Raw genomic sequence first — 20741 nt, forward strand, 5'->3', positions numbered from 1 at the left:
ATGCTAGAAAACGCCATGTCGTTAATAAGGTTGGGCCTTGTATTGGGCCCATTTTACACAAAATTGTCGCCTCTTGTGCATTCTCGTTGGACCTAAGGTTACTTAAGAACACATGTAGCAGACTTATTAATTATAGCATGTTTGGAAGTGCTTTTAAAATGGCTAAAAACATTTTTGACGAAAATATTTTTGGTACCTATTCTTAGTAAAAATGCAAATTATCTTGGAAAAACATTTGAAATGATTTTTACAAGAAGCACGTAATTAGTACTTCTTAAAAAATACACTTCAAGTGCTTTTGGGAATAACACTTCCTAACATGATTTAATTATCTCCAATATTACCAAAATAAATAAATAAAAGTAGGAAATCACTAACCTTTTGGCGGTGTTGTAACTGTCTTTTGCTTGATATTGATGTTGTTGACCGCCAAAAAGTCTTACCGATTTTCTAATTATTTGATGATTATTCTTGTACCAAGTTACCGACATGAATAATTCCTTTTTTAATAAATAAATAAATAAATAAAGAATTTTTACGAAATACTTCAAATGCTGTTCATTTTTAATAAAAATCACATTTTTACTTTTTCTTAGTACTATTCATTACATCTTTATTTAAGGCTGGAAAAATTACCTAAAATCCCAAACCAAACCAAAAAAATCCTAAACACAAACCGAAACTATTCTGAACTTTGATAATCCTATACCGAAATATTCGGTATATGATTGGTTTCCAGATTTCATTTCTTCGGTATTCCCGATGTCTCCAAATCTTCTTTTGCTTTTGATTCATGCTTTCCAGCGCTACATATGCAAAGAACAATGAAAAAATAAAATAAAAAGCAGAGCCTTTCGGTTCCACTAGCAAAGGCACAAAAATAAAATAATATGGAAAAGGCATGCGATGGTGATGCCTTGTCGGTTTGGGAGAAAAGCACAAAGCTTTTTTGGAAATTAAAAGCACAGATCTTTTGTTTTGGTTTTGAATCTTGATATTCTTGAGGCAGAGAAAGGAAGAAGCTCTCTCGTCTCTGGCCTCGACCCATTTCTCTCTCTATCCTCTCTGAAGCTCTTTCGTCTCTGGGTTATGAATCCTCAGCGCTGCGCAGGCATGATTCATAACCCACAACAAATAATTCCATTTGATGATCACTGAAGCTCAAGAGAAAAAGATTGGATTTTTGCATGTGGGTTCTGAAGGATTTGTGCAGAAATGGCATAAGAAGATATGATTGTGGAGAGGAGTGGGTGTGGCCGTGTGGGGTTGGGAGTGAGGTGGACTCGGAGTCGCCGCCGTGCTCGAAGAATAAGATTGGATTTTTGCATGTGGGTTCTGAAAGATTTGTGCAGAAATGGCATGGAATATGTGATTGTGGAGAGGAGTGGGTGTGGGGTTGGGAACTAGGTGGATTCGGAGTCGCCGCCGTGGTCGTTGCTTTCTAAGAGGTGGAGGCGGCGGAGGAGAATGGTATTAGGATCTCTCAGGAGGAGGCTTGTGAAGAAGCCACTGGAGATTGCTGGTGTTGGCCACGTCCCGAACCGTACCGAAAAACTGAAAAACATTCGGGAATACCGAAATTTGGGAAAGGCGAAATTTTAGATCGATTTCGGTTGCTGAAATCTCATTCCGAACTTTTTCGGTTCGGTATTTGGAATATAGTTTTCGGTTCGGTATCTCATACCGAACCATCTTTATTTTTATTCGTTATTTTTCATTAAAACTAAATTTTTTTTTTTTAAACTTTTGATTAGTTTTTCTTAAAAAGGAATTCCCTAATAGGGAGCTTTCTTTATGTGTCTAACTAACATACACAATGGCAAAGACAACTACGTCGTTATGTGAAAGAAAAATTAGTTACAAATAATTATGAGTCACCAAATAATCCAGCTCTGCAACTTCCTCGCCAACCCAACATATGCAAATCTTCATGATTTGCTTACATGAATGCAGCAGAGTTTAGGGTTTTTAAATAGTTGGAATTTTTGAATGTCAACTTTGAGTCCTCTGTTGTTGGAACCTGCAGAGGTGGGAACAAAACCCATCATCTAATCTAAATGCATCATAAACTTGTAGCCATTGAATTGTTATATAAGGATAAGATAAGGGTTTTTAAATAGTTGGAAATTTTGATGCAGAACTAGGTGATGAATCCTAACCCTAATCATCTATGGATGCCTAGCTAAAACCTGTTTACCAGAAATTTAGTAATTCGTAAAAGCTGCATAAACCCTATCTAGCTAGTCATTTCTAACCTAGATCGAGGTAAGGTGTAACAAGTTCATACCTACTAAACCTTAGTTTGTTATATATTCATGCTTTTTGTTCAGTAACAATATTGGGACTCTTTGGATTACAAAATATCATGATGAGTAGATATATGCAGCTAGGGTTTTGAAAAGTATAGCCAAATTTTGAGCATATGCACGTTAGATATTTCTAGTCCTTTTCTTTTTCATACTTTTAGGAATTACAACCACTCGATGAGATCTCGAGAGGGCTCAAGCACTACTCGAAGGGGTCTCAAGAGAGCTCAAACACTGCTCAGAGGGGTGTTAACCAAGCTTGATCATATGCAGACTCTCACACACAGAGAGAGAGAGAGAGAGAGAGAGAGAGAGAGAGAGAGAGAGAATCTTAGACAAGAAGTAATCTGTTTCGTATTGATATTTTTCCTTACAATTTACATCACCATTGTGGTATATATATACAACTAAGTTGGCTTACACTCAAAGTTAATTGTTATAACTAACTCCTAACTGCTTGCCTAATCTTATGACACTTGTCAAGGGTATAACCCTTAGATTAATCACTCCTTACAGGGGTCTCGATTGGCTGTATTCCACTTCCACATAGGGGGCCTATATATGTGTTTGTCAGGTGGCAAGTCTTTTTCTCCACCCATCGCTCTCAATCACTGTATGCAGCTCTTACTCTTCTATGAACTGTGGTTGCTTCGCTTGTTCAGTAGTCAAGTCTCCGTGCTCCGACTATATGTGTGGCATTCAATGGACGATCCAATCGACCAAAAAAAAAAAAAAAAAAAAAAAAGGACGATCCAAAAGCTTCCATATAGTTGACATCTTGGCCTAGTTTGCAACGTGAAACACAATTGTACGGAGAGATAATCGAAGGGACTAGAGGTTATACGACAACAGACTATCTATCACGATAATTTGCTTTTGGATAACATTGGCAATCATTCAGATTATAGAGAAAATAATGTTGTCGGACTTAACATCATTTAATAAATATCTCATACACGTAGGTATTTCTTTTTATTATTTTGTTGAAATTATAACTGATTAGAAAGGTAATTAACTCCACAAAGGACTTAACACCATTTAATAAATATCTCACACACGTCGACATTTCTCCTTATTATTTTGCTGAAATTATAACTGATTAGAAAGGTAATTAACCCCACGAAAACTACAACATTGAGCCTAGAACCAACAAAAAAATAAGCAAGCAACACAAAAGTAAATAATGTTGTGTGAACTTAACACCATTCAATAAATATCTTACACACATCGACATTTATCCTTATTTTTTAGCGAAATTACAACTGATTAGAAATGTAATTTACCCCAAGAAAACTACGACATTGAGCCTAGAACCAACAAAAAATGGGCAAGCAACACAAAAGTAAATAATGTTGTACGGACTTAACACCATTCAATAAATATCTCACACACGTCGACATTTATCCTTATTTTTTAGGAAAATTACAACTGATTAGAAATGTAATTTACCCCACGAAAACTACAACATTGAGCCTAGAACCAACAAAAAATGGGAAAGCAACACAACAGTAAGTTTTTATGATTCATACACGTCGACATTAATTTCTCCCAACGTTGGAATGGTATTGGAGCAGAAATCATATATAAAAAAAAACATTGAAAAAATACGTGGTCGGCAGGATTCGAACCTGCGCGGGCAAAGCCCACATGATTTCTAGTCATGCCCGATAACCACTCCGGCACGACCACTTGATGGTATTGCATGAGAATTTAAAAACAAAAAAACTAATATTCAATCAAACTCAATAAAAATGACTGCAGCAGTGAGGATCAATCTAACTCACTACACTAATATTCATAAGAATAGAAAAGAACACTACACAGACAATATAAGTAAAGGAGGGATACTTTCAGAGTTAAACATAACTATGTTGTTGATACAAACGATTTCGGGATGTGTGAGCAATGAATGAGTGTTATCTCATGCAAGTGCATGGGTTAACACTTTTAACCAACAAAGTTGTGCAAGTCCAAATCAAGCTCCAGACCACAAGTACTAAAATGGGTTAACACTTTTAACCAACAAAGATACGTGTAACTTGCCAAATACAAATATAACTAATAAAGATGGACTGGCAGCCGAGGTTCCATAACAGCAACAAGTGGGAACTTCCGAGCTGTGACCAATCCATAAGCTTCCTCCATACCCAAATCTTCCACTTTCACATTCCCAGGCAACTTCCAATTAAACCCATGCAACATGTTAGCCAAACAAGTTCTTATCATCTTCGGCCCTAGCTTATAACCAGGGCACATCCTCCTCCCCGACCCAAACGGCAGCAACTCAAAACTCTGTCCCTGCAAATCAATCCCAGTATTCCCTACGAACCTCTCTGGCCTAAACTCTTCTGGTTCTTCCCACAGTTTAGGGTCTCTCCCCATGCTCCACGTGTTCACAAAAACTAGGGTTCCTTTGCAAGCATCGTAACCTGCCACGTTGGAGTTTTCAACGGCGAGATGTGGTGGCAGAATTACAACCGCAGGATGCCTCCTCATTGTCTCTTTCATGATCGCATCTATGTAAGGAAGTTGTGCTGAGTCTTTCTCTTCTACCCATCTCTCTCTCCCGATCACTCTGTCAAGTTCTTCTGTTGCCTTTTTTATGAGGCTTGGTTGTTTTAGGAGCTCAGACATTGCCCACTCTAAACTTATTGCTGAGGTATCAGTGCCTCCAGCTATTAAGTCCTGGTTTAAATTTAAATGGACAATTATGTTTTATAGATGGTTAGTCAAATACGAGAAATATATATTAAACGTGATAAATATGTACATATCTTACAAATATTAATAATTGAATAGATTTGGGATCATATATGATATCTCATATATACCTGAGTGAATGCCTTGATACTGTCATAGTTGAGTTTAACTTCAAGATCATTCGAACCATCAACCAGCTGCAATAGTAAATCCACCATGTCATTTGGCACAAATTCCTCCACTCCTTCCTTCTGCGCCTTGTGTTCGTTGAGCACAAAATCGTAAAACCTATTGATTTTTTTCTGCATGGCCTTCATTCGCTTTATGTAACCTTGCAAATCCAAGAAATTAAGCCATGGTATCCAATCCCCAATGTTAAACACCCCATTAAGCACAAAAAACTCATCTAACATGTCCTGAAATTCTTTGAGTGACATTATAGAACCCTCGTATTCGGCCATGCTAAAATAATCCTTACCCAACACAACTCTGCTCATAATGCTAAAAGTAAGACGTGACAGATGCTCTTTGAGCACAACCGGGTTACCTGACTTGGCGATGGCACAGAGTCGTGATGTAAAAGCGCGATTTTCTTCAACCCGAATGTACTCAAAGGATTCTAGTCTTTTGGAACTAAACAACTCGTAGAGGAAGATTTTCCGGCCTTGACGCTATGGACCGTAGGGTGACCAACTGTGGTAATGGAAAATCTGAGTTGTATATTGGCGTCAAGGCCGGAAAATCTTCCTCTACGACTGGGCGGGAGCCAAACCTGAGTTGCATTATAGGTCCATAAGTTTGGGATAATTTGTGAAGGGATTGATGTGGGAGAGGACCAATGAGGTTGAGGTTTCCAATTATAGGCCAGGGTTTGGGACCTGGTGGAAATTTTTGTTTCTTGAGTTGGGGAAACAAGGTTTTTGAGACAAGGGCAAGAGTGGCGAGGCATGCCAAGGTTAAAATTACAGCACAAGAAAAGTACTCCATTGTGTGGATTGTGGCTGCAATGGTGAACGGTTGAGAGTTGTGATCTTATATTGTTGAAGTAGTAGGTGGTTACTTGATATCAGAATTAAAAACTTTATCTTATTTAATGGTTGCAGAAGATTCACAGGAAATAAATTTTTTTTTTTTTTAAATACACTACTTGTGGTAATGGAGATATTTGCATAGATGGTATTTTCAAAATGACTGCCAAAATATTTGCAGAGATAATGTTTCCGAATTTTGTTTTTACGCACCCATCTCGTTGCAAACAGTGAAAGATACAAGTACAGGATAAGCCACTCGTCAAAGATTCATTCTCCACCTCTCCTCCTCATAAATTTCTAAATATTTTAAGAAATTATTAATGGTACTATAGAAATGTGAGCGGATGTGTGATATCACTTTTTTTACACAAGTTTTTGTAGTACGACCGTAATATTGGACAAATAAAATAATCATTAAGATATTCATTTGGAAACAAATACGGTTCCACAAAGAACCTCTAAACCCTTAATCAAATAGTCGTAGGGTTTTGGAATTGGACATTTTTGGTAGATATGATATTTGAGAGAATACCTAAAAGATAGACAATTCGAATTGTTGAAATACCTTACAGAGTGGGCTACACAAAAACTTACACAACAAATTGTGTAAAAAAGTGATGTCACACATCAATTCCTTAAAAATTTAACTATAAACTTAAAATTTTTATGGTAAAAATAAAAAATACTTATATGAGAAGTACGCAATCAAAATTTCAATGTGTCAATAATTGTTTCCGTATTTTATTGTCAAAACACTTTAAAAATATTAACTGAATGCTACATTATAATTCTGAAAATAAAATGAATGAAAAATGCTACACATGCAATAGGCTTAGGTACGTTGTACGTACAAGTCCTTTGTGCTAGGTGATGTGTTTTCGGTTGAGAATGAGGGGATGGACCTTGCATGGGCTTATAAGAGGTTGGACTACTCTCCATATTACCAGCGGTGGAGAAGAACAGCAGCGGCTGCACGCTGTGCAAAACAGAAGGAGGAAGAAGAAGGTCAATTTTTTTATTTAAAATGATTTGGCTAAAACGACGTCGTTTTGAGGCAAGTCATTAAAAAAATTTAAAAACTCACGTGATAGAGCACTTACCATCTTACAGAATAGTAATCAAATTCACTTTACCATTAATACCTAAGCCAGCCGATTCGCCGAAGTCACTAATTGTCTGCCGCTCCTGTTCCTCAAGCTACCCAAGCCAGCCGATTCACCGAAGGCCATCAGCATCAACTTTAGAATTTTTGTAAGTTTTCTAATCTAGTGTTAGTTCTTACTTATTTTTAGTGTTAGTTGATACAGATTTATTGTTAAGGCTGTCTTCGTGGTTGATTAGATGGGTTGCTTTAATTTTCTTCTGGGTGTTCTGTTTTGCCTTTGTATTGGTGGTTTCTGATGGTTCTGGTAAATATATAGCATGTATGAAGTATGATGGAGTTGATTGTAGTAACAAAGTGCCCCCCATGTGCTTGAAGGAATGCCAGAGTGGGTATTGGATAAAGGGCGTGTCTTGAATTTTGATTGAAATCCAGAATCAGTGTGAAGAAGTTTATTTCTTCATCTGGGCTTTTTGCTTCGAGTTCCTTCTGTGGATTAGTTCTCGTTTGGAGAATTTTTTAATTCAAATAAATAGTAGGAAAATGGGTTTCCCGTTTGAAGCTGAAAGAAGCTAGTAAATAGGCTCTTATTATTACTTTGGGAGATTGATCGAATTGCTTCAGTATTGAAATTGGTTCACCTTTGCTATGATATGAAAGAGTTGGTCTCAGTTTATTGATTTCATGTATTTAGTGGAATTTAGAGGCGTCGTTTAGTTGATCTGAACTCGTTGCTTGCATAAATAAACGGGTTTTTCCTTTACGGTGAATTCCTTTATTTACATGAGCCAGTGCCTAGCGATTAGGCTTAATGTGGGAGCAATGAATTTGTGGATGTGTTTTTCTTTAAGGTACGACGCCATATCCCTCTTTTCCATTCTCTCTGTTTAGGTAAGACTAGAATTTGTACCCGTTGCTGCGGGGTTGAAAATTATATGAAAGATTATGGAACTGTAATCTTCATAAATAATGTTTGAGTCAAAAATTGATTTACGAACGCTAATGCAACCAATGCAATTTATTCACGACTTATAATATATGACCCAAGAATATTCATGCAGATATGAACAGCATCAGCAGCAAGATCCTGAAATTTAACATTTCTTCTCTAACCACAAAACTACACAGTTAAGCAAACATGGACTGGAGCTGATTTTAAAAGTTATTTAAAAAGGAATGGTAGATCTTATGCATGCCAAAGAAGATTCAGAGCAAAATCTTAAGAAACATTTCCAACTCGTTTACTTTTGGAGTGCATATATGTGTGGGTGTGGGTGTGTGTTTATTGTTCTTAAACTAATATATTGTACAAAATTGGGTCAATTTTCAGATTTTCACCAACCTAGCAACTTTCAATTCTTCGACAATCAACATTCACATACACTGGTAACAAATATCGTTTTCATCTTACTTATTCCCAAGCAACAATGAAAGGATATTCCCAAGCAGCTTGCTTTCCTCCGTGCTTTTTCAATAGATACTGGAAAGATGTTCTGCAACAACATAAATAAACATATTTAGACAGCCTAACATGGTTGGAACATTAAGTATATATCAGTCGAGCACGTTAGCCATAATAACACATGTACATCAAGCTTCGTAGTTTCTTGTTATGTTGGGAGTATGCGAAACCTATTTCTTTCTGTTTCAAACTTTCTAGTTACATATCAATGTAGGAATCTTACAGAAAATGTCTTTGCAAAGAACAGCAGGATCTCCAAAGAAATGAATCCATCTTTTCTGCCATGTAATTCAAACTAAGCAAATAAGAGAATGGGCAACACAAACTAAGCAATAAGATAATGCTATTAAACTGCAATAATTAGATAACTATACTTCAATTTGAATGGATGAACAAACTGAAACAAAGTAACATGTACACGCGAAGACTCACCCCAAATTGCTATGAAGGTCTGCTGCACACGCGAGGACACGTTCACAAAGCCTTTCAAAGGCTGAGATTCAACTTTCAAATATGAACACTTTAACCCACAATTGTTCTGTCTTCAACTTTAGCCACTTCAGCTACATAACCGGAAAAAAAAAATAATAATAATTATAGTTAATTAATCTGGGTTAAGATTAATAAAAAAGCTTGAAATTTTCAAATCTAAAATCACACCTCAGGCTGCAAGTAGAATCAAAACCATGGAATTTCAAAACCACTCACCTTAAACACAGAGGTCTTTGCAGGCTTCAAATGTAATTTCAGCTGAACAAAAATACCCAAAAAAAGAAAAAACATGAAAATCTAATAAAAATGAAGAAGAAATATTACAAATCAGATAATTAAAATTACTAAAAAGAAAAAAATCAACATGCATCAAACGCAAAACTAATCTGTAAAAGCCAGGAAATCCATTTGCAAATATGCTTTTTGGTTTCGAACCTGGAAAGTTCGGTATTTTGACCAGCACACCGAGGAATCGAAATAGAGACCCGATGAATGATGATTTCTATGGTTTAACCGCTGCTGAGCTAGCCGAATCCACCAAGCACCAAAAACGGAGAGCGAGAAAGGGCGAGTTCGAGAGGAAGATAAGAGAAATCTGTGAGAAAGCAGCAAATACGAAGAGAAAAATCGATAAGACGAACGAAAGAGAGCGGGTAGATGACTGACACGCGAACGGAAGGGACAAAACAGTCAATGGACTGCACAAAAGGGCAAACAGCAAGGGAAACCAAGAAAAAACCCAGGGGCAAAACCGTCCCCCCACTGGTCATCCACAGTACCCAACCCCTACGAGTTTTAGTATATATGATATGGTGTATCCGTCCTTAATGGATATATGTTTAACATCGAGGCTGCTCTAAGACCGAGCCGAAGCTGATGTTCTTTGTTTTTTTTCTTGGTTTTTAATAGCATACTTCTATTAGGTCTTCAAGAACTTCGAGAAATGGGTGGACTGCCTGCAAAAAATACTTCCTCTGAGACCGAGCCCGAGCCAGCCGATTCACCAAACGCCATCAGGATCAACTTTAGAATTTCTGTAAGTTTTCTAATTTAGTGTTAGTTCTTACTTATTTTTAGTGTTTGTTGATACAAATTTTTTGTTGAAGATTGTGTTACAGAATGGAGGGTCAATGGTTAAATGATAGTTTAATTGTTTACATTGAGAAAGATGTTTTGTCTTGTATTGACAATGAAACTATCATGACATGTTTTCAAAGTATGAAATCCCGTCATGGACAAATTTAGTATTTCTAGCTTGTTTAGCACAAAGATTATAAATGGAAAGTTGTAGTTTGCCATTTATTTGTTCAATGATAATTTCGACCTTTTTTTTTTTTTTTGGAGCTTTTATATTGGAACTATCTTATGTTAAAATCCTGAATCCGTCACTGCACATGAGGGAGTATGTTGAGAATGATTTCCACATTGATGAATGGAGGGACCTTACATGGACTTATAAAAGGTTAGGCTACTCTCCATATTGCCAATTGATTTTATGATAGAACCTCAACTTTTTTCAATTTCTCCAAGCCTTAAACCCTTCCGAAAGACTATTAAGCACCAAATCCACAATTATTAACGTGTCAACTCACGCACCGATATATAACTAGCTCTCTTCATTGGCAAATATTAAAGGTAATGATGCAACAATATCAACATTTCATTGCTCTACCTTTTATCTATATATCCTTAAAAAATGTTTTTTTTATTACATTTTTTATATGATTATTTCACAATTTTATTATCTCTCGAATAGAAATGAGACTCACATTATTGGTGGGTCCTAGTTTTATTAGAAATATGATATGAAAAATGTAATAAGAGTAACTCTAGATATCCATCTGAATGCTCAAATAACAATTCCTCGTCGAAAAACATTGGAAAAAAAAATAGGCGATGCACGCGTTATTGTTGGAAGGCAATGGGAATAGGCGTCTAAGCGGCGACCTAGGCTTTTTTTATTTTTTATTTTTAATGAAATTTAATATACAACATATAAATAAATGTCTATTTATACTTTAAAATTTATATAATTGTACTTGGATATATAAATTGCAAAGTATAATTACATATAGATTATAAAGTATTAGATCATACTGAACATAGATAACAAGCATATAACGAGTGTTCACCAAGTATTCAATAAGTCTCTTTCAATTTATTGAAGAAAAAATAATGCAAAATAAAAAGTTATCTATCTTCTATTTAAATGAGAGTCGTGACATAATCAGGAACTTAGCCGGGTCTAGACGAGCTAGAATGACGCCTTGCCAGTCTAGGCACCCTTTCTTAATTTTCAAAAACCTAGAGATTTAGGTGTCATTTCTTAATTTTCAAACACCTAGATATAAATCAGGACAGTGATCAACTGCTTAACGCCTAAACAACGTTAGTGGTGATTTTAGAACACTACTTATAAAACATAATATGAGTAAATACTTCTTTTCTACACACCATGAAAACAAAGACAAACTTGAAACTTGGGCTTCAACCCCGATAAAAACAACCATACAATGAGGCTAAAAAGTGGCCATAGTACGAAAATCCTAGAAGCTCGAAAACCAGTGTTGACAAAGAAATATTGCATTACAAAGGGTTATGATTTTCACACTCGTGATTTATCTTTCTGCGCTTCTTCTATTTCTCGTGTCCCTTATTTTTTGTAGGCTGTTATTATATCCTAAAAAATAAAGTACAAAAGACTACCCTACTACATTGTATAAAAGTTGTCGGAAAATATGCTGCAACAGAATCATAGAAATAATGGCTTGAATCTCCTTTACACCAACGAGTCAAGGGAACGTAGAGTAATACTAAAATACATATGTAAATCATTTCTTGCATTCACACTTTAAAAATGTAAATAGAGATTTGTCAAAGTTGCCTTTGGCTGCATATGCTGCACAGCACCTGCAGACTCAAGTGCAACAACTACTGTGAGGGGAAATGTTAATTTTCTGACTTTTTGGGCCAATCATTTTAGTTTTTCTTGAATTAATTTTTCCAAATTCATAAACTTTTTTCTTCCTTTTGTTTTTCTTCTCTTTGATTGTATATTTAATAGAGTTTCTTTTTTTTAATGAACCAAAACACCTAATTCAAAAGGAGGGATGTACAGTTAGATTCTGATCATGGCCGTTCTATTTTTCAATTAATTAGCAAAACTCGTAATGAAGTGGAAAATCACCATCATATAAATGTAGAGGGAAGGGAAATGATACAATTAAGGACCGATTCATGTCATTTATGTTTGTGAAGCCCACAAAACATGAACGGTCAGGATCAGCTTACTCGTATATCCGCAATTGATTTAACACACTTAGAATATATTAATTACAAAACAATTAAATACAAATGAACAGTTTGAATCAGAATTGTTGGTGACATTGATTAGCATTTGTCACATTCCTTTTGTAAAAATATGGGATCCCATCAATGCAAATGTTGTTTAGCTAAAAAAAATTAACAAACAGAAGGTGGCTATGTGAGTCGAGATTGGAAGCCAATTATTTGATGTTAGAACTCAGAAACACTGCAACTGATTTTCCTTATCCTCTGGCATGTGAATTCATATGGCATGATGCAACACCAAACCCCAGCGCATAATATATAAAATAACAAAATCATGGTGGTCATCTTAATAACAAGTCTTAATTGGGTTAATAGTCCATGTGATGATAAGGTAGTTGGAATGTGGTGAAATCTGTTAGGATTTAGGCTCAAAATTGAAAATTTCGTCAATTCTCCGTTAATTGTTATCATATGAGCCTCACATGCTAACAATTAACGGAAATCCTGACACACCTTGACCCAAAATATCCACCTGAACACTGAATTGAGTTGTGCTGAACGACACCAAAGAGGTGATAAAGCCATAGAGTGATGGTGATGTGGAAAGTGCTACTAATTTAAACCTAAAGTAACTAATTCTAGAGTACGCATGTGAGTGGTTTTGAACCCATATCACACAAAATGATGTCAAAACCTAGTTATCAGCTTTTGTCCGAGGTCGTCGGCAACAACATGAGCTTTGCCGCTAAATCTTGAAGGGGCAAAAAACAAGAATGAATTGGCCTGAAAAATAAAATTTTATTTCCGACCACACCTATCACTATAGGGACTAATAATCCAATTAGGCCTACTAACAAATACTAATGACAATGAACCATGCAATGTGCATAAGTTATTATTGGATTTTAGTTAACATTATTTTGTGCAAGGTCACAAATTATTAGAAAGAAAAAAAAAAGAATCTAAATGGGCAGGCTACAAGAAAATGACAATGGAAGCCTCTCAATAATTGATGATCATTATTTTGGACTGGAATTTATTTGGTCAAAGTAAAACCTCAAATCAGACTTGCCCTCGTTCACATCCACCGGCCTGCCCTCATGTGTATGCCCAGCTAAACTCAATCTCAATTATGAGTGATTAGGTTGCATACATGTATGTGGAATGACGCCGGGAAGTTCCGGTTCTTCCACCATTTTTCGCCAATCTCCGGCGATGTCAAGGATGGTTTCGGCTCAAATTATCTATTGATAGAATACTGGCTAAATGCTAATTGATCGAATGGTCATCTACGACGATTATTCTACTAAGTGAATAGTTACGAAAAATGTACCGATATATAAATTTTAGAATTATCACGTCTTTTAATGCCAGTTAATCAATTAAGAAACAAAGAATGCCTTGAATCTTGATACACGCTAGAGTTATAAACAGTAGTAGGCAAGAACATATGTGCCCTCCATTGCACTTGAGTTATATGGGTTAATGTAAAGTATTATTGGCATAAGAAAAAATAATAGTACTAGCTAGGCTAGAAAACGCCATGTGGTTAATAAGGTTGGGCCTTGTATTGGGCCTATTTTACACAAAATTGTGGCCTCTTGTGCATTCTCGTTGGGCCTAAGGTTACTTTATAACACATGTAGCAGACTTATTAATTAGAGCATGTTTGGAAGTGCTTTTAAAATGGTTAAAAGCACTTTTGACGAAAGTATTTTTGGTACCTATTCTTGTTAAAAATGCAAATAATCTTGAAAAAACACTTGAAATGATTTTTACATGAATTACATAATTGGTACTTCTTAAAAAATACACTTCAAGTGCTTTTGAAGTCCCAAAAGCACTTGAATAACACTTCCAAACATGCTTTAATTCTCTCCAATATTACCAAAATAAACAAATAAAAGTAGGAAATCACTAACCTTTCGGTGGTGTTGTAACTGTCATTTTATTGATATTGCAGTTGACTACTACCAAGTCCATTACCCATTTCTTAATTATTTGATGATTATTCTTCTACCAAATTACCGACATGAATAATTCCTTTTTTCAATAAAAAAAAAATCCAATAACAGGTGGGAACAAAACCCATCATCTAATCGAAATGCATCATAAACTTTTAGCCATTGAATTGTTATATAAGGATAAGATAAGGGTTTTTAAATAGTTGGAAATTTTGATGCAGAACTAGGTGATGAATCCTAACCCTAATCATCCATGGATGCCTAGCTAAAACCTGTTTACCAGAAACTTAGTAATTCGTAAAAGCTGCATAAACCCTAGCTTGCTAGTCATTTCTAACCTAGATCGAGGTAAAGTGTAACAATTTCATACCTACTAAACCTTAGTTTGTTATATATTCATGCTTTTTGTTCAGTAACAATATTGGGACTCTTTGGATTACAAAATATATATATCATGATGGGTAGATATTTTCAGTACTTGAATTCATGTGACATGCTATCCAAAGCTGTATGCAGCTAGGGTTTTGAAAAGTATATATAGCCAAATTTTGAGCATATGCACGTTCGATATTTCCAGTCCTTTTCTTTTTCATATTTTTAGGAATTACAACCACTCGATGGGATCTCGAGAGGGCTCAAGCACTACTCAAATGGGTCTCGAGAGAGCTCAAACACTGCTCGGAGGGGTCTCGAGTGACTGTATTCCACTTCCACATAGGGGGCCTATATATGTGTTTGTCAGGTGGCAAGTCTTTTTCTTCCACCCATCGCTCCCAATCATTTTATGCAGCTCTTACTCTTCGACGAGCTGTGGTTGTTTCGCATGTTCAGTAGTCAAGTCGCCGTGCTCCGGCTATATGTGTGGCATTAAATGGACGATCCAATCGACCAAAAAAAAAAAAAAAAAAAGGACGATCCAAAAAGTTGCATATATAGTTGACATCGTGGCCTAGTTTGCAACGTGAAACACAATTGTACCAGAGAGATAATTGAAGGGGACTAGAGCCTATACGACAACGGACTATCTATCACAATAATTTGCTTTTGGCTAGCATTGGCAATCATTCAGACTATAAAGAAAATAATGTCGTTGGATTTAACACCATTCAATAAATATCTCACACGTGTCGACATTTCTCCTTACTTTTTAGTTGAAATTATAACTGATTAAAAAGGTAATTAGTCTCACGAAAACTACAACATTGAGCCTAGAACCAACAAAAAATGGGCAAGCAACACAAAAGTAAATAATGTTGTGGGAACTTAACACCATTTAATAAATATTTCACACGCGTCGACATTTATCCTTATTTTTTAGTGAAATTACAACTGATTAGAAAGGTAATTTACCCCACGAAAACTACAACATTAAGCCTAGAACCAACAAAAAATGGACAAGCAACACAAAAGTAAGTTTTTAGGGTAAAGTACAAAAAACTACCTCAACTATTGCGGTCACGACAATTTCATACGTCATCTTTTAAAATTGACAATGTCATACCGCATCTTACGAATTTGTGACAATGTCATACCTCCGTCAATTTTTCTGTTAGTTTTTCTGTTAAGTACTGACGTGGAAATAAACTGGGACCACTTTCTATTAAAATATTATTAAAAACTAAAAAAAAATTTAATATTTTTTAAATATTAAAATAATAAATAAAAGTAAATTAAAAAAAAATAAAAACCTTAGTCGTCCCTTCCCTCCCCCTCTCTCTATTCCTCATCTTCATCTTCTTTAATATATTTTAAATAATAAAATAATAAATATAAATAAAAGTAAAAGTAAAATTAAAAATTAAAAATTAAAAAATAAAAATCTTAGTCGTCCCTTCACTCCCCCTCTCTCTATTCCCCATCTTCATCTTCTTCTGCTTAATCTTTAACACAAAAAATAAATAAATAAATAAAAAATGAAAACCCAACCCCACCCGCCCCCCCCCCCCCCAAAAGAGGAGAAGGAGGAAGAACCAAAGAAGAAGAAGGAGGAAGAAGAGGAGGAGAAAAGAAAAAAATAAAATTTGAAAACCCAAGGAGAAGAAGGAAGAACCGAAGAAGAAGAAGAAGGAGGGAAAAAAAATGGAAACTGCAACCCAGAAAAATAAAATAAAAAAATAAAAAAAAAATAAAAAAAAAACCAGAAGAAGGAAGAAGAAGGAGAGAGGAAAGGGGATGACGCATCCCTAGGATTTTTTTTTGTTTTGTTTTTTTATTCTTAATTTTTTTTAATATTTAATTATTAAAAATATATTTAATTATTTTTTAATCCAGCTGGATTAGTGAGTGCTCCTTGTCTCTTGCCACGTCAGCACTTAATAGAAAAATTGACGGAGGTATGACATTGTCACAAATTCGTAAGATGCGGTATGACATTATCAATTTTAAAATACGAGGTATGAAACTGTCGTGATCCCAATAGTTGATGTAATTTTTTGTACTTTATCCAAGTTTTTATGATTCATACCCGTCGACATTAATTTCTCCCAACGTTGGAATGGTATTGGAGCAGAAATCATATATAAAAAATATAAAAAATAAACATTGAAAAAACACGCGGTCGGCAGGATTCAAACCTGCGCGGGCAAAGCACACACATGATTTCTAGTCATGCCCCAGAACCGCTCCGGCACGATAACTTGATGGGACAGTATGACTAATGTTCAATCAAACTCACTTGATGGTAAAGTATGGGAATAAAAAGGACTGCAGGAGTATCAATCAAACTCACTACACTAATATTCATAAGAATAAAAAAGAACACCACACAGAAAATATAAATAAAGGAGGGATACTTTCAGAATTAAACATAACTATGTTGTTGGTACAAACGATTTCGTGGATGTGTGAGCAATGAAGCAGTGTTATCTCACACAAATGCATGGGTTAATACTCTTGACCAACAGAATTGTGCAAGTTCAAATCTAACTCCAAACCTCAAGTATTAAAATGAACGCTCTTAACTAACAAAGATATGAGTACCTTGCCAAATACAAATATAACTAATAAAGATGGACTGGCAGCCTAGGTTCCATAACAGCGACAAGTGGGAACTTCCGAGGTGTGACCAATCCAAAAGTTTCCTCCATACCCAAATCTTCCACTTTCACATTCCCAGGCAACTTCCAATTAAAACCATGCAACATGTTAGCCAAACAAGTTCTTATCATCTTCAGCCCTAGCTTATAACCGGGGCACATCCTCCTCCCCGACCCAAACGGCAGCAACTCAAAACTTTGTCCCTGCAAATCAATCCCAGTATTCCCTAAGAACCTCCCTGGCCTAAATTCTTCTGGTTCTTCCCACAGTTTAGGGTCTCTCCCCATGCTCCACGTGTTCACAAACACTACGGTTCCTTTGCAAACATCGTAACCTGCCACGTTGGAGTTTTCAACGGCTAGATGTGGTGGCAGAATTACAACCGCAGGATGCCTCCTCATTGTCTCTTTCATGATCGCATCTATGTAAGGAAGTTGTGCTAGGTCTTTCTCTTCTACCCATCTCTCTCTTCCGATCACTCTGTCAAGTTCTTCTGTTGCCTTTTTTATGAGGTTTGGTTGTTTTATGAGCTCAGACATTGCCCACTCTAAAATTGTTGCTGAGGTATCAGTGCCTCCAGCTATTAAGTCCTGGTTTAAATTTAAATGGACAATTATGTTCTATATATGGTTAGTCAAAAACGAGAAATATATATTAAACATGATAAGTATGTAATTAAGTGCATAGAATGCGTGCATGATGTGTACATATCTCAGAAATATTAACAATTGAATGGATTTGGGATCATATATTATATATACCTGAATGAATGCCTTGATACTGTCATAGTTGAGTTTAACTTCAAGATCACTTGAACCATCAACCAGCTGCAGTAGTAAATCCACCATGTCCTTTGGCACAAATTCCTCCACTCCTTCCTTCTGCGCCTTGTGTTCGTTGAGCACGAAATCATAAAACCGATTGATTTTTTTCTGTATGGCCTTCATTCGCTTTATGTATCCTTGCAAGTCCAAGAAATTAAGCCATGGTATCCAATCCCCAATGTTAAACACCCCATTAAGCACAAACAACTCATCTATCATGTCCTGAAATTCTTCGAGTGACATTATAGAGCCCTCGTATTCGGCCACGCTAAAATAATCCTTACCTAACACAGTTCTGCTCATAATGCTAAGATTAAGGCGTGACAGATGCTCTTTGAGCACAACTGGGTTACCTGACGTGGCGATGGCATAGAGTCGCGATGTAAAAGCGCGATTTTCGTCGACACGAATGTACTCAAAGGACTCTAGCCTTTTGGAACTAAACAACTCGTAGAGGAAGATTTTCCGGCCTTGACGCCAATATGGACCGTAAGGTGACCAAGTGACATTTTGGTAGTCATAGGTGAGGTACTTGCCTGCTGCAGTTTGAGGCCTAGAGGAAAACACATGATCATGTATCTTCAAAAATTGTTTAGCCATTTCTGGAGACGAGGCAACTACAACTGGGCGGGAGCCAAACCTGAGTTGCATTATAGGTCCATAAGTTTGGGATAATTTGTGAAGGGAATGATGTGGGAGAGGACCAATGAGGTTGAGGTTTCCAATTATAGGCCAGGGTTTGGGACCTGGTGGAAATTTTTGTTTCTTGAGTTGGGGAAACAAGGTTTTTGAGAAAAGGGCTAGAGTGGCGAGGCATGCCAAGGTTAAAATTACAGCACAAGAAAAGTACTCCATTGTGTGGATTGTGGCTGCAATGGTGAAGGGTTGAGAGTTGTGATCTTATATAGTTGAAGTAGTAGGTGGTTACTTGATATCAGAATTAAAAACTTTATCTTGTTTAATTGATATCAGAATTAAAAACTTTAGTTGTGATCTTAGATAAGATATTTTTCGATGAAAAGAAAAGTAGAAGATATTTTATAATTTTTAACTGTTTGGAAATTTTAATTAAAAATCATTAAAGATCTAATTGAGTTGTACTAAAGTATGCCATAAGAAATTTTGATTTCAAGTTGAATTTTAGTATGGTGATCATTAGAATTTTTTTTATCAATTGAGTATTATTAATGGCATAAATCATTTTGTTTGTAAATGACTACATTTTGAATTTTTGAATTTGTTTGGATGTTATTGAATACTTGTATTAATGTCAATTTTTTTAACAAGCCTACAAGCAAAACCCAAATCGAAACCAAAACCGTTTGAAACTAAACCAAATTAAAACTAAATGATTTGGTTCCAATCAGTTGTTACCCTAAAACCGAACCGAACTAAAATAATTTTAGTTTCAATTTTAACTTGACCCTAAAACGACACCAAATCATTTAAAAGGTTTTCTTTCGATTTGGACTTGACCCTAAAACGACACCAAATCATTTAAAAGGTTTTCTTTTATTTTTTGGGTAAAAATCATTAAAAACGTTTATGTTGTTTAACGGATGCAGAAGATTCGCAGGAAATAATTTTTTAAAAATACACCCCTTGTGGTAATGGAGATATTTGCGGAGATGTTGTTTTCAAAATGATTGCCAAAATATTTGCAGAGAGAGTGTTTCCCAATTTTTTTTTCACGCACCTACCCCGTTGCAAACAGTGAAAGATATGGGGTGGGTACAAGTATATGATAAGCCAGTCGCCAAAGATTCATTTTCCAGCTCCGCTCCTCATAAATTTCTAAATATTTTAAGAAATTATTATTGACATTTTAGAAATGTGAGCGGATGTGTGATATTATTTTTTTTAAATAATTTTTTGTAGAACAATTGTAATATTAGACAAATAAAAAATTATTAAGATATTCAGTTGTAGACAAATATGATTCCACAAAGAACACGTAAAGCCTTAATCAAATAGTCATAGGGCTTCAGAATTGGACATTTTTGGTAGACATGATCTTTGAAGGAAGACCTAAAAGATAGACGATTCGAATCGTTAAAATATATTACAAAGTTGACTCCACAAAAACTTACACAAAAAATTATGTAAAAAAATGATCTCACACATTCATCCCTTAAACATTTAATTGTAAACTTTTAATCTTTTATAGTAAAAATAAAAATACTTATATAAGAAGTGCGCAATCAAAATTTCAGAATATCAATAATAGTTTTCATATTTTATTGTCAAAACACTAAAAAAATATTAACATGAATGCTACATTATAATTCTAAAAATAAAATGAATAAAAAATGCTACATGCAATAGGCTTAGGTACGTTGTACGTACAAGTCCCTTGTGCTAGGTGATGTGATTTCTACAAACCTTACACCCTTCCGAAAGATTGTAACTCACGCACCGAGATACAACTAGCTCTCTTCATTGGCAAATATTAAAGGTAACGATGCAACGATATCAACATTTCGTTGCTCTACCTTTTACCTATATATCCTTAAAAAATATTTTTTTTATTACA

General features: G+C 35.5%; 1 protein-coding gene, 1 long non-coding RNA gene, 1 other non-coding gene and 1 pseudogene across 3 annotated transcripts; all 4 read right to left on the reverse strand.

The window, feature by feature from the left end:
- Positions 1-3913: 3913 nt before the first annotated feature.
- Positions 3914-3995, reverse strand: TRNAS-AGA (transfer RNA serine (anticodon AGA)). Its single transcript has one exon. It is a non-coding gene; the product is annotated as a tRNA-Ser (tRNA).
- Positions 3996-4043: 48 nt separating this feature from the next.
- On the reverse strand, positions 4044-6222 carry LOC137747647 (trimethyltridecatetraene synthase-like; annotated as a pseudogene).
- Positions 6223-8289: 2067 nt separating this feature from the next.
- Positions 8290-9918, reverse strand: LOC137748654 (uncharacterized). The gene is made up of 5 exons (XR_011070102.1): positions 9529-9918; positions 9310-9351; positions 9034-9164; positions 8825-8879; positions 8290-8632 (listed from the first exon to the last, which is right to left on the reverse strand). It is a non-coding gene; the product is annotated as an uncharacterized lncRNA (long non-coding RNA).
- Positions 9919-17133: 7215 nt separating this feature from the next.
- Positions 17134-19066, reverse strand: LOC137747648 (trimethyltridecatetraene synthase-like). The gene is made up of 2 exons (XM_068487791.1): positions 18146-19066; positions 17134-17974 (listed from the first exon to the last, which is right to left on the reverse strand). Exons 1-2 carry the CDS (start codon positions 19061-19063, stop codon positions 17348-17350), a joined length of 1545 nt encoding a protein of 514 aa, XP_068343892.1. The 5' UTR covers positions 19064-19066; the 3' UTR covers positions 17134-17347.
- Positions 19067-20741: the final 1675 nt, after the last annotated feature.

The sequence above is a fragment of the Pyrus communis genome, chromosome 10 (assembly GCF_963583255.1).
Source record: "Pyrus communis chromosome 10, drPyrComm1.1, whole genome shotgun sequence".
Lineage (NCBI taxonomy): Eukaryota > Viridiplantae > Streptophyta > Magnoliopsida > Rosales > Rosaceae > Pyrus > Pyrus communis.